The 13,758-nt window shown below is 45.9% G+C and overlaps 4 protein-coding genes across 5 annotated transcripts in view; 1 reads left to right on the forward strand and 3 right to left on the reverse strand.

Moving 5' to 3' along the window:
* Positions 1-181: 181 nt before the first annotated feature.
* Positions 182-1,637, forward strand: cUnh1orf74 (chromosome Un C1orf74 homolog; the record flags this gene model as incomplete). 2 transcript variants are annotated; one of them, XM_080545600.1, is made up of 2 exons in its annotated part: positions 182-336; positions 834-1,637. In XM_080545600.1, the coding sequence occupies exon 2, from the start codon at positions 846-848 to the stop codon at positions 1,635-1,637; it is 792 nt and encodes a 263-aa protein (XP_080401726.1). In that variant the 5' UTR covers positions 182-336; positions 834-845. The 2 variants fall into 2 exon arrangements, with proteins under 2 accessions (XP_080401726.1, XP_080401725.1); XM_080545599.1 differs by having other exon boundaries at positions 182-332.
* Positions 1,638-1,879: 242 nt separating this feature from the next.
* Positions 1,880-4,691, reverse strand: sirt4 (sirtuin 4). Its single transcript, XM_080545598.1, has 4 exons — positions 4,623-4,691; positions 3,242-3,726; positions 2,718-3,012; positions 1,880-2,593 (listed from the first exon to the last, which is right to left on the reverse strand). Exons 2-4 carry the CDS (start codon positions 3,724-3,726, stop codon positions 2,441-2,443), a joined length of 933 nt encoding a protein of 310 aa, XP_080401724.1. The 5' UTR covers positions 4,623-4,691; the 3' UTR covers positions 1,880-2,440.
* Positions 4,692-5,117: 426 nt separating this feature from the next.
* sxph (saxiphilin) lies at positions 5,118-11,306 on the reverse strand. Its single transcript, XM_080545596.1, has 16 exons — positions 11,148-11,306; positions 10,904-11,003; positions 10,555-10,731; positions 10,028-10,190; positions 9,289-9,353; positions 8,944-9,101; positions 8,633-8,822; positions 8,313-8,461; positions 8,117-8,207; positions 7,650-7,718; positions 7,373-7,555; positions 7,094-7,241; positions 6,902-6,984; positions 5,848-6,032; positions 5,452-5,638; positions 5,118-5,196 (listed from the first exon to the last, which is right to left on the reverse strand). Exons 1-16 carry the CDS (start codon positions 11,301-11,303, stop codon positions 5,153-5,155), a joined length of 2,148 nt encoding a protein of 715 aa, XP_080401722.1. The 5' UTR covers positions 11,304-11,306; the 3' UTR covers positions 5,118-5,152.
* A 1,393-nt stretch (positions 11,307-12,699) lies between these two features.
* The window catches only part of sfi1 (SFI1 centrin binding protein), a gene marked incomplete at its 5' end in the record, with an annotated part of 19,389 nt that continues 18,330 nt past the window's right edge, over positions 12,700-13,758 (reverse strand). The window contains one exon of the mRNA XM_080545741.1: positions 12,700-13,186. Coding sequence (XP_080401867.1) covers positions 13,073-13,186 — 114 coding nt within the window. The 3' untranslated portion in view covers positions 12,700-13,072. The remainder of the gene's footprint in view (positions 13,187-13,758) is intronic.

The raw sequence follows: 13,758 nt of genomic DNA on the forward strand, positions 1-13,758 counted from the left end.
TCCATTTCGACTCCTAACCTCTGCGTATTTGATGTTCTCTAACTGAGGAGACAGAATGACCATGTAAGATGTATAACTACATATTTTGTTGATATTATCAGAAAGAGGCTTTGTTATAACGAACACGTGAGATCTTTGTTTAGAGTTCATGCTTTCATCGAACGAACTCGCATCTCGAATCTTCAAATCACCACCGAAGGGCCCAGGGCCGGAAATGGAACTGGTCCTCCAACAGGACAGATCAACGGACGCAAGAGAACTACAATATTAATAATATTACAACATGGTGGAAGTTTGTTTTCGATCGATAAAGGTCCTTCCTCTATAATGTAGTGAGTATGTGTAATAATAATAAAATAAAATAAAGATTCTGTGCATTGTTCAGTCGTACAGTGGTCGGGTGCGTTTGCAATGTTGAGTGGAGAGTTTAAAGTTGGTTATTCCGCACCCTTGTGACCCCAGGTGTCGCAAAGTGGTACTGCACGAGAGATTTACTTAGGCGAGTAGAATGAGATCCATGGAAAACATTTCTCGTGCAGTACCACTTTGCGACACCTGGGGTCACAAGGGTGCGGAATAACCAACTTTAAACTCCACCCACAAACGAGAAAACTAAATGTAAACAATGCAGCACATGCACTTCCACTTGCAAACAGCGCGTGATTCTGACATATCTGTAATATCTGTTGATTCTAATATGACATATCTGTAATATCTGTAGATTCTATGACATATCTGTAATGCTCAAGGTGTGACACCAGAGCAGCATTCTCTGAGTCAGTCTTGCCCCCAGATGCAGCATGACCAATACACTGTGTATCCTGTTCCCTTAGGTGTAGAGAGCCATGGCCCTTCAAGATGTGTTTGTAGCTGCATCTGGGAAGTGTCTCCGTGTTGGAAAGAAGCGCTTCTCTGTGTCCCAGAGTCTGGATCTGGCTGCCCAGGTGCTGGCAGTGGACGTGGGTCTGAAGCCGGGCCTCCTGTACGACACCAACGCTGCGTCTGCAGAGCAGGTCCACCGGTACCTGAGCTCACTGCAGGCTGCACAACTGGTGTCCAAATCTCTACTCACATTAGTCGTCAGTGGAGACACCCTGATCGTGAACCCAGACATGACCGTCTCACACCTGGAGCAGCTGCTCACCCAGAGGACCGTGGCTGTGATGGACGTGTCACACTCCCTGGAGCAGCCCGTCATCACTGACATACTGAGGGGAGAGTTAAAGGACATGATCCAGGATCTGCTGGCTCGTCTTGCAGAGTTCAGACAACGACCTGAGGTGAACAGCCCTCTGGTTATCGGGGAGCTCTCTGAGACCTGGAACCTGTGTTCCCTGTTTGGGATCCTCCTGGGCTACCCAGCCACCTACTGGTTTGACCAGAAGAGGAGTTTTGAGAATTGCCTGACGATGACTCCACTGGTCGTGACCAAAGCTATGGTAACGTGGCAGACAGGTAAAGAGGGTCACAGAAGTTGCCTGTACTCATTCAGCATCCCTGAGGTGATGACAGCAGAGACTCTGTCTGTTCTAGACGACTGGAACCTGCGACTTCAGGAACGTTTCCAGGAGCAGACGGTCTTCTCTGGCCTCAGCGTGTCGAGGGAAACAGTTACTCTACCTTCAGTGGCTCTCTGACCCTAACCCTCTCTGACTGGGCAGCCGTCACAGAATAACTGAAACAATATTTATTTCAGAGCCAAAACAATGTAAAGCTGTATGTCTGTATGTCTGTATGTGAGCTGTAGTCTTGGACTGAAGTTATGAAATATAAAACTGATTTACCACTAGAAAATGACTTGACTAAGTTATTTATTTATATTGATATTAGAAGATTCAGTGTGTAAATCGCTTTACTATGGTAAAGTTTTAAAGGGCACCAGTACCAGAATATTTCACTCATGGTCAATACAATATTCATCAGCACTTGATAATAAATAAATAAAATATGATTTGATCCATATTTGGAGGTGATTAAATTGATTTTTTGGTTTTGTTCGATTTGATCAGAAACCGTCATGAGGTATGACATCATATGACTGGCTTTAGGGTTAGGGTTTCATGTCCTGACACAGTCATGTTTTGTAGACAGATACAGATATATATATAATATTTACAGTTATTGGATGAAGTTCCTCTGAAAACCATTCAACTTCCACATTGGTGTATGTTTGTAATGCATTTGACAAGTTACGTAAAATGATGGAAGGGTAACACGTTCCTGGTTGCTGGTAGTTCTCCCCACAGAGAGACGATCACGTCAGTCCAGTGTTCTGAGGTTGATTTCATTGCTGCCTGGTTGACTGAGAGGTAGAGTAACGGAGCCCATTGAGTAGTTTTCCTTATTACAAGAGGAGACAGTCTGTGGATTGATAGCTTATACAGAGAGCCTTTTGTGCCTCTAGTCATTGAGCCGTGTAGTCGGTGGTCCTCTGGGAGGGTCAGAGGGGCTGGATGACGGACAGAACCTCTCCACAGCGGGCGCTCACCCTCAGCTCAGCCAGGTGGTCCGCCCTGGTGGGCCCAATGTTCAGGATGGCCACGGGGATCTTCCTGTCACTCGCTGCCAGTAGGAACCTGTACCCAGAGTACACCTGCGAAAGACACAGGGATATGACAATTATGAATAGAGATGTCTAAGTTGTGTGGAATGGTTCACTGTTACTGGGACTGTTCTGTTAGTAGAGTACGGTAGTAGAGTATTCAACTCAGGCCTACCTGCAACGAAGACCCAGCAACCAGCACAGCGTCCGACTCTGCCAGTCTCTCATGTACCGTCTGGACCGTCTCTCTGTTTACTGAGTCTCCAAAGAAGGTCACCTCTGGCTTCAGTATCCCCCCACACTCCCTACAGGGCGGCACTCTGAAGTGGAGGACCTGCTCGTCCTCCAGGAACACGTCCCCGTCGGGGGCCACGCCGCCCGCCTGCTCCTCCCAGCCGGGGTTCAGTCTGCTGAAACGCCTCTGCAGCTCCTCTCTGGGAGAGACGGCACTGCAGCCCAGACACACCACCCTGAGACATGCAGATACACCAACGTTATGTCTTTAACCAGCTGTGTGTGTGTGTGTGTGTGCGTGTGTGTGTGTGTGTGTATTAGGGTGTTTGAGAAATGTTTGCACACCTTGGTTTGCGCCCGGGGCTCAGAGTGAATCAACTTAGATAAGGAAACAACTAGAGCACATTGTTGGTACTTCACATGTATGTGAGACAGATAAGACAAGGCTGGTCTCAGCTCTCCTACCTGTGTGTACAACCGTGGAGCTCAGTCAGTCCTTTGTGTCCTGCCTTGGAGTGAAGCGCGTCCACGTTCTGGGTGACCAGCCAGTGCACCTTGCCCATCTCCTCCCAGTGTTGCAGGACACGGTGTGCAGAGTTGGGCTGATGTGAGGAGAACTGCGGCCAGCCCGCGTAGTTCCTGGCCCAGTAACGCTGACGAGCCTTGGCGCTGCGCACAAACTCTGCGTGCTGGATGGGGCGTCTCTCTGTGCGGGCGTACAGACCCACGCCCTCTGACCGATAGTCTGGGATGCCCGACTCTGTGGACAGACCGGCGCCGCTGATCACGAAGAGGCGCGTGGCGCGGGACACAAACGCCTGCAGCCGCTCCAGGGTCTGGGCATCGACGGTGCTGCTGGCCGGGACAAAGCTCTGCACACCTGCAGGGACAGACAACGCCCGCCTGCCCGTACCTGCAGCCAGGGCCAGGGGCCGCCATGGCAGTTGCATCTGCTAATAGAAACATTTATAGTGATTGTGTTTAGTAGTGTAATAATGTACCACTGTAATGTTAATCAGCTATATTTCTACCCAAGCAACTTCTTGGAGCGCTAAGTGCCACAAATCTCAGATTCATGTCAACACAGTTGTACACCAGATAATGGAGTTATGATTGCGGTAACCTAACTTATGAATAATGGGAATGCCATCCAGGATTCAAGTTAACCATTTATTGTAGAACGGTAAGTAACAACGTGGTACTCTGGTCACTTGCTAGCTTAATCTGGGACCCCAGCTATTCAACAGGCTTAATCTGGGACCCCAGCTATTCAACAGGCTTAATCTGGGACCCCAGCTATTCAACAGGTAACTCAAGCCCAATACATCTGGTGGTCCCCTACTGGCGTGGGGTGGTACTACAGGTAGTCTAACCAGGATATCACAATTATGATCCATATCTCAGTCAAACACATTTATTTCCCTTTTGCTTAGTTATCAAAACAACAATACAAGATGGTGAAACATGCCAGAGACGGTCTACCACAAGTTAACACAATGTTTATATAATGTTTACACAATGTTTTTATAATGTTTTTTTTGTCTGTCTTACATGTAACGATGAATTGAGAATCAAGGACCCCAATTGAAATAAGCCAGTGGCTTTCTTGGGTTTTTATCCTGTTAGTTGACCTTGTATGTAATATGTACTTTCATGTACCTACTTCTGCAAATCTTGTAATAAAGTTTTCAATCAATCAAAAAACACATGAACTTGAACTTTCAGACTCAGAGTCCACAATTGTATGAGTGCAGTTGGAGTTTATTCCATTGTTGAAGGTCTAACCCCTGACCCTAACCCTGTGTTTAGTTTATAATAATAATAGTTTTAGAAACTTACGAATCACCTGAGTCAGCTGACAGTAGAAGTCCAACCCTCCTCCTTTAACGAGGGTTTCGCGTTTATTCGCGCAAGGTTATTTTATTTGAAGAGGAATATCGATTAAAATAATGCTACGACAATAAACATACGTTACGAAGTAACTTCTTAAATTGAATAACAATTGAATATATTGCATATGATATAATATTAGACATTACATAATGTCAGATAACACGACGCGGTAAACACTTGATTTTATAAACAGTCGAAAATGTAAAGGGCGACCGGAAATGCCACATTAGTGTGTAACACAAGGAACGACAACAACCTCTATATACGCTGGGATTTGTAGTCCAATTAATGTTCTGAGCACAGACAACATGTTACTGAAAGTGGAAAACATTAAAGATCTCTAAACATTAAAGTGGGCAAGGGATTTATTAAAGAATTACAATGAGCTTGAAAACAACATTATTACATTACAGTCTCATACAAAGCAACAACTGAGCCTCCAGGACGAGTCTGGCAGCAGCCTGATGTTGGTTTCCTCTCCTCTCAGAAGATGCTGCACACGTCCTGGTTGCAAAACTCCAAGATATCTGTCAGAGGAAAGATGGATTGGATACAAACATTAGCTACTTAACTAGTATATGATGACATCTAGTTGATGCGTACCATTTGCAGGGCTCTCAAGTCTCACACGGGTTGAAATTTCGGCGTGTGAACGGGTTGAAATGTGTGTGTCTCACGCCCAATGTGTGAGACTTGAGAGCCCTGCATTTGTGTGACTGTATATGTGTGCATACATCTAAGTGAGAATCAGGTTGAATGTGATATGAGGCTGTGAGTCCCACCAGAGTGTGTGCAGTTGAAGACCGTCTCCGCCTGTCTGTAGAAGTCCTCCCCCAGGATGGTTCTGTAGTCCAGGTGGCTGGTGTGGACCAGACACTCTGTGGCGTCTTTGAAGAGCAGGTCACTCTCTCCATACTGCTGCGACTCGAACAGCCTGAACTCAGAGTCTGGGCTGGCTGCCAGCGTCTCCTAGGGGAGAAGAGGACATGTGGAGGGGTTGTGTGTAGTTACATAAAGTTGGCAGCAATTAACATAAGAAAACACCTGCTCATAGTGACGGGTGAACGAATGTAAAGCTGAGTTGTGTTTAGTGAGAAAACAAAGCTTATGAAACTCAATGTGTTAATGTTCGTCGTGGGAGATGAGAGAGTGATTTTGATGACAGTTTGACCCCTGACCTGAGACTTCATGAGGAAGTCGTACACGCGGGCAGTGAGGACAGGGCGGGTCATGATGATGTTGGGAGGGATGTTTCCCAGGTTACACGTCTCCCAGTCAGACAGAGGCGCCCGCTGGCCGTCGCCACACAGCAGCTCAAAGTCCCAGGCCAGCCACCCCTCCGCCCAGCCGCTGGAGCTCAGGCCTGCAGCACCGCAGGACATCATGATGACATCATCATATCAACATGACATCATCATGACACCAACATGACATCATCACATCAACATGACATTAGAGTACTACATGGGGTAGAAGCTCAGCTTCTACCCCAGGGCCATTCAGGCCCTGAACACAGCAAAGACCTAGGTTCTAGGCCCTGGACAATCTAGACAATTTGATGGCAGCTACTAGATTGAAATCAAGTGTAATACTGAAACACAATTGTGAACATTTCAAACCTGCAAACTGCGACACTTTAAATGAATGTGCAATAACACTATGTGCAATATGACAACCCTAGGGTACATAAGGTTCAGAGATAGGAAATGTTAGAATAGGTATAGCATAGCATAGAGTACAGCACAGTGTTTTATTTGTATAGTATAGTATAGTGGATAGTGTACATAGCCTTTATTTATGTAAACCAGCTCTTTTCCCTTCTTGTTTTTAGTTTTTTTTCCTAGCACCAGGGGAGCCCCCCCTCCCAAATTTCGTTGTTTGGTACCTGTACTATAGCAATGACTATAAAGACCATTCATTCATTCATTCATTCATTCATTCATTATCACATCAACATGACATTATCACGTCAACATGACATCATCACATCAACATGACATCATCATATCAACAAGATAAGGGACCAAAACACTCACTGTTGTAATGATGTAGCTACTGCACCACCCTTTGTGACAAATGTGTTTGTGATTGTGACTATTTTTGTTTATTTTTGAGAACATTTAGAATAAATATTTGAGGTAAATGTAATAACTAGTATTAGGGCACATAAGTATATGCGAGCATATTCCATTATGTCACTGTATTGGGTTAGGGTTAGGGTTAGAGTCTCACTGAGGATGTTGGCCTCCAGGTTGTGCTGCTCCAGGAAGGCCACGTCTCCGTAGCTCTTCCCACTCGGGTCTCCAACCAGACATCTGCAGAACCACCAGAGGGACAGACGCTGAATAACATAACAGAAGTTGTTTTACATATGTAAGTTTCCACAGATAACGAACTGAAAACATCCTGCTAGCCACTACTCACCTCAGGGCCCCCATGTTGCCGTAGTAACGCTCATTGTGGTTGTCGGCGCAGCGTTTGGTGGCGGCCTCCCCTACGCCCCCCAGACACACCTTACACAGGTTCCCCTGAGAGCCCGGCAGACAGCCCTTCCAGAACACCTCAGAGTACACTGAGAGAAGAAGAACAAGACCTCACTGTACACTGAGAGAAGAGCAGAACACCTCACAACACAGTCCAGTATTAGGGTTACAGTATTAGAACTCTCCAGGTTGATTTAAGACTAGGTAGTAGCAGCAGTACCTTGGTTTGGATCACAGGGGGCGCTGCTGTTATGTTCCGAGCTCAGGTTGTGTCTGAAGGGCAGCAGCCAGCCTGCGGGGCTGTACATGTGGCCGTGGCAGGACCGTCTGCCCCCCAGGTTCCCAAACAACACACTCCTGCTGGAGCGCCTCACCACCGCCACCCCGACCACAGACGGCAACACTGAGGGGACAGATAATAATGTGACACATTAGCAAACAATGCAAACTTTAGGAGCCAATTTGTCATTAATTTATTTTCCTTCATTTCCACTCACCTAGTTCCCCATCCGTCTCTAAATGTGTTGTTGCTTTGGCTACTCCCTCAGCAGGGACACACGTCTTCCCTGGGAAAGAGAAACAGACAGACAGACAGAGAAACAGACAGACAGACAGAGAAACAGACAGACAGAGTTCTAAACATTCTACTGTATAATAGTATATTAAAGGCAAGGCAAGTTTATTTGTATAGCACACTTCATACAACAGGGGCAATTCAGTGCTTTACATACATTATTTAAAAATACAGCAAGAGGAGCATAGTAAGAAAATAAAAATTACAATGAATAAAAGCAAATATAAGAAGTAAATAGATAAAACATTTAATACGACAATAGTTAATGGAAAAAAGACATAGACTCATTTACATTTTTTGTTTACTTTTCTGGGACTGTGGTCCATCCCATCTGGGGAAATTGGGACCATCTAATTTCATTACAATGAATCTGCTAAGCAACAGCCATACCATAATATTCTGTCACAACTGGGACAAGGCCACATTTTCCAGCAATGAAGGCATGCGTGGCGTCCAGCGAGACAGCGTCCACCTCATCTCTCTGTGACACACGAACACAGGAAGTGTTGTACAGATTTTAGGCTGCATATAATGGCTGTAAGTTATGGCTCAGCTAGGGTTAGGGGTTAGGTACGCTGTGTCTTACCTTGATCATCTCCACGCAGGCGCTCATTGAGACGGCTCTGACACACACCAACGGGTCTGACTTTATACTGAGGGCCCACTGCTCACACTTCCTCTGTTCTGCATGGCTGACACAGCACCACCGCACGACACTGTCCTCCAATGAGCTACCTACACACACACACACACACACACACACACACACACACACACACACACACACACACAGACACGCACACACACACACACACACAGTAATGTAACAACTCAGAGTAATGAAACACAGTTTTCCAGTGAACTAGCTACATAAACAAAGAATGACACACAGACATGGGAAGGTACCTTCATGACCAAGGCCTTTGAGAAGAGCCACATAGTCCAGCCCCAGAACCTGACTGATGTCCTGATTGTCGTCAGGCAGGATGGCCAGCTTCTCAGTGACATCATTGAACAGCAGGTCACTAGCACCGAAGGGAGCTGAATCAAAGAGCTGGAAGCGCTGCCTCTCTCTTCCCCCTCGGCCAAACGCCAACTGACACAAAGACATTGAACATTTTTACAGCAAGAGAGACAAGTACCTGGGACATACATAAACTAAACATACTCCTGCATGTAGGACATGATTTTTTGTTAAATACTCAGTGGGATTCTACCTGTGCTGCTACTAGGAACTTGCGGGCGATCTTACGATAGTTGAGTCGGGTGACCACCGCTCCTCCGGGTCCTCTGCCCAGGTTGCAGCTCCTGAAGTGGCTGAGTGGAGCCTGGGTGCCGTCAGTACACAGCAGCCTGTAGTCCTCTCTCTCACTCTCTGGAACAGAGAGAGCATCAGGTCATTCTGTCATGTTTCTGTCATAAGGTCATTCTGTCATGTTTCTGTCATGTTTCAACAGGTATCTGATTGTGAATGGCATTGATTGTGGATTATGTGATGTTTGCGAAATGATTAATCAAACAATTAAGTCAAAATAAAGTGATGTGTAAAAGAGGGAGCTCACCCTCTATACTCTCCAGGGCAGCGTGGTCCACGAACGCCACATCCCCCGCCCCGGTCTTGAGACATCTGGGAGGAAAAAAGAAAAGAAAAGAAGAGAAAATCAGAGAATGATTGATAGTCACAATTTATGGTTCTGCTCATTTGGTTTGAATCTGTTATTGGCAACATGGGTTCACATGTGGGTTCTACTCTGCTCTGTAATCCTCCAACAGTGATCCTTGGGGATTCTGCCTCTCTTACCTCCTCACTGTACGTGGGGCAAAAATAAAGTTTGTAACCATTCCAGTTGCTTTGAACTTTTATCAAGTTTTAACAAGTATTGTCCTAACGGTAGATATGGGCATCCTCAGGTGAGTAGCTATTTTTTTAGAGCTATTCCCTGACTTGTGAAGCTCAACACACTTTTCCCTCATTTGATTTGTGTTCTCTTATCTGTCCCATGTTGATGTGTGAATGAGGGAATATGGCTTCCTGTTTATACTCCAGTGAAACAGGAAGTCTGGATTACTGATTTAAAGTTCCTGAACACTCTGATCAACTTTAAAAAAGTAAAATATAAATGGAAAATGCTTCAGTTACATTTTGTTTATAAGAATTTTTAGGTTTTGTTAGAAATTATTATTTCTTGATGATAGATTTTCTTTCTCAGAATAAATCTACTTCAATTAAAGGTTATTGAAGGGCACTGCATGTAGAAGATGTGAGTCAACACTTGGAGGTTCTCCTGAGGTTTCACTGACCTGAGCGCCCCCTGGTTGTTGTAGAAGGGCTCGCTGTGGGACGTCTCACAGTGGAAGTTGCGCTGGCTGATGTATGACCTCTGACCCTGACATAGGGCACACAGGGTCGGTCCCATGGCAGCGGCCCCAGGGACACAGCTGCCATTGAAGAAGGCGCTGACCGCTGCCAAAGAGAAGAATGGAGTTAGTGACCTAGTGACCTAGTTAGTGACCTAGTTAGTGACCTAGTTAGTGACCTAGTTAGTGACCTATTATGGAACAAAAATGAGTAGTAGAGTGAGTAAGTTCAGAGTGAAACTGGAGTGTGGCTACCTATATAAGTCAACCATATCATGTCCCCTGCATGTCCTGCTCTGGTCCAGGGTCAGGGTTAGGGTTAGGGTTAGGGTCAGGGTTAGGGTTAGGGTCAGGGTCAGGGTTAGGGTCAGGGTTAGGGTCAGGGTCAGGGTTAGGGTCAGGGTTAGGGTCAGGGTTAGGGTCAGGGTCAGGGTTAGGGTCAGGGTCAGGGTCAGGGTCAGGAGTCTCACCCTGGCTCAGCGGCTGCTCCTCGGTCCAGGTCAGGTAGTTGCGTGACAGCAGGAAGCCCAGCGGGAGACTCCAGCCAGCCGTCCAGCGAGCCCCGCTGTGGCAGCTCCTCTGGCCCTGCAGGGAGCGCACGTCCAGGCTGCTGTTCCTCACCACCGCCACGGACAGGATACAGCCTCCTGGGTACGGGGAGCAGAGAGGGACTAACTCTGTCTGACACATCTGACACAGGCATGTAGAGGACCAGTAACCCTGAGAGAGCACTGTAGACCTGCTAGTGTTAATCTACCATCTCTGTAGACCTCCTAGTGTTAATCTACCATCTCTGTAGACCTCCTAGTGTTAATCTACCATCACTGTAGATCTCCTTGGCGACGGCAGTGAGGCCAAACTGCTTGACAGCGGTGTAGACTTCCCCTGCGTCCAGCGTCACCACATCTGCACGGTTAGCCTGAAAGTACACCACTAGCAGTGAGCTTCTGTATGGTACACTGGTACTGTCAGTATTGGTTGTCTGTGTTTGTGTGTGTTGGCTATGGGGGGTTTCTTGTGACAGCGTTGTGAGAGCAGTGATGTTATGTTAAAGGTGTCTGACCCTGATCTTGCTGATGCAGTCGGTGGTGCTGTGGCCTCGCACGCAGGACAGCCTGGCGTAGGCGGCCACCGCGGCGGGGGGCAACACCGCCACCAGCGCCTTGGCCAGCTCTGCACACTTCCTCTGCTCCTGGTCAGACACGGCACACCACCGCATCTTCTTACCTGCGACAGGGAGAGAACGTGTGTAGTGTGTAGTGTGTCGGCCTGCTGGTGAGTTAAGTAGGCAGGGTACTGAAGGTAGCCTGACTGAGGGCAGAACACTGCAAACAAACATAATCATAATGATATATATAATATGATTGCATGCATCGATAATACCTGTATAAAATACTCAACCAACACTCATATAAAGCGGTCATGTACTCCAGTCAGCTGACATACTAAAACCCAGGTTGCCACCCTGCCAGTTCTATGACCATGTGTATGGCAATTACAATGTCAAGACTCCAGGTGCGCAGATCCTGTAGATGTTCATCTGGGGCAGATGAATTGTAGCCTACTAAGGAAGCTGGTAGTCTATCATATGTGTAGGTATGCAACTAAGAAAGTAATAAAAGTGAAGGAACCACAGATACAGAGGGTTTCAGATCAGTTACTCCACAAGAGCAAACAGATGTTCTTAATGTAAATAATTATAATGTGAGAACATTCTACCTAATATTACCACCTTTCACAAATCAGCACTGACATTTTCCTGTCTTACAAGCTCAATGCATTTACCATCTGTGAAACTGTGAAAATAGGAAAATGGTGAATAGATTGATTTGGAGAATAGCACTTACCCCAACTCCTGCTGAGACAGAGGAGAGAGATTACAATGACACACACCGATCGCATTATGGCTTCTTAATGATCAGTATCGATCTAGAAAAACATCAACGCAGTTTGTTTCACGCAGCAGGACAGACAGACCACCTCCTTCACGCGTCTAGACACACAGAGCCTGACAGTCTAACCCTAACCAGACAGAGCCTGACAGTCTAACCCTAACCAGACAGAGCCTGACAGTCTAACCCTAACCAGACAGAGCCTGACAGTCTAACCCTAACCAGACAGAGCCTGACAGTCTAACCCTAACCAGACAGAGCCTGACAGTCTTACTGAGGGCAGCGATGTTGTGCAGGAGGAGTTCCCTCCGGGAGTGTGAAGGGACAGGCGCATATGGAAAATATTTCCGAACATCTGTCACGCGGACGACCCGCATCCAGCAGCTTGACTCCTTTGTGGTTAAACCGAGAAATGCGTGATGTTTTACTTTATTGATTATATTCAAACATAAAAGACTTCACTCAATTTCCCATTTGCACACCGCCAATATTAGTACCCAACTACGCTGGTTGCAGTTTTTGTTTTATGGTCATTAATGCTGTAAATGCATTATTTGCTTTACTTGAAACAAAACACACCCAATGTTATTTTTTTTTGCATGAGAACATACCGACAGGATTTATTGAAAAGAAATTGGTACAAACAAATATAAGTGCTACTTATTTTACAGAACATTATAAATACACTTAAGGCAACTGGTCATAAAACCCCTCGAACTCCTCCATCAGTAACGGTCTGGTCATCCTGGGAGCACGTGCTCTGGTGACCTGCTGAGAAAGGCATGTCTGATGTCTGGGCTATGAGGAGAGTCTATGTCTGAGTATGGAGGAGAGTCTATGTCTGAGATATGGAGGAGAGTCTATGTCTGAGATATGGAGGAGAGTCTATGGAGGAGAGTCTATGGAGGAGAGTCTATGGAGGAGAGTCTATGGAGGAGAGTCTATGGAAGAGAGTCTATGGAGGAGAGTCTATGGAGGAGAGTCTATGGAGGAGAGTCTATGTCTGAGATATGGAGGAGAGTCTATGTCTGAGATATGGAGGAGAGTCTGTGTCTGAGATATGGAGGAGAGTCTGTGTCTGAGTATGGAGGAGAGTCTATGTCTGAGTATGGAGGAGAGTCTGTATCCGGTGGATCCTTGCAGCATGGAGAAGCATGGCTGGCTTATGCGAGGCCAGTTCTGCCGACAGCTTGGCAATGCGCTCCTCCAACTGTCAATGACAAGAACAGAAACAGGTAATCACATTACCAACAGTGTCTCTATCACTCGCTGGACATGCGGAGAGAGAATCTGATCAACTGCTGAGAAGAGTGGTTTTATAAATACATGTTCATAGTGATTGACTAATACACTGTAATAATGTTCACTTCAATATAAAGTATAAATGACAGATGAAGCCATAGCACGATGCTGGAAGACTATGGACGCTCCAACATTGAGAATGTGGAAGAGGGGGCTCTGGAATGTATTGGTCTGGAAAGATTAACCTACATCGTTAAAGGCAAGCGGAAAGACTTTGACAAGCTGTGGGAACCATACACGAAGAACATGTAGGATAGAATACTTTGTACAAAGTGGAGGAAAGTTTTGTTTTTGTTTTGTTTTTTATTCAATCCAAAAGTGATGCAGGTTGTGTGTGTCTATGTTTGTGAACTTTGTTATTGTATGTTTCTCTTTTGTTGTTTTTTCTTTGATGTTGGTATATAAAAATGATAATTAAAATATTGTTAAAAATAAATAAATCTAAATGACAGATGAATGATTAGACAATCAACTACCAGA

Source organism: Nansenia antarctica (genome assembly GCF_963989245.1).
Source record: "Nansenia antarctica genome assembly, chromosome: 15".
Lineage (NCBI taxonomy): Eukaryota > Metazoa > Chordata > Actinopteri > Argentiniformes > Microstomatidae > Nansenia > Nansenia antarctica.

Bases quoted from the DNA above. Each gene is read 5' to 3' on its own strand.
- sirt4 (XM_080545598.1), bottom strand. From the start codon at position 3,726: ATGCAACTGCCATGGCGGCCCCTGGCCCTGGCTGCAGGTACGGGCAGG. The intron at 3,013-3,241 runs GTAGGAGAGCTG...TGCATGTCTCAG, and splicing joins CTCCACGGTTGTACACACAG to GGTGGTGTGTCTGGGCTGCA. The intron at 2,594-2,717 runs GTAGGCCTGAGT...TGTCTTTCGCAG, and splicing joins TTGCTGGGTCTTCGTTGCAG to GTGTACTCTGGGTACAGGTT.
- sxph (XM_080545596.1), bottom strand. From the start codon at position 11,303: ATGCGGTGGTGTGCCGTGTCTGACCAGGAGCAGAGGAAGTGTGCAGAG. The intron at 8,823-8,943 runs GTAGAATCCCAC...TCTTTGTGTCAG, and splicing joins AGTTCCTAGTAGCAGCACAG to TTGGCGTTTGGCCGAGGGGG. The intron at 7,556-7,649 runs GTGAGTGGAAAT...CTGTCCCCTCAG, and splicing joins AGAGACGGATGGGGAACTAG to TGTTGCCGTCTGTGGTCGGG.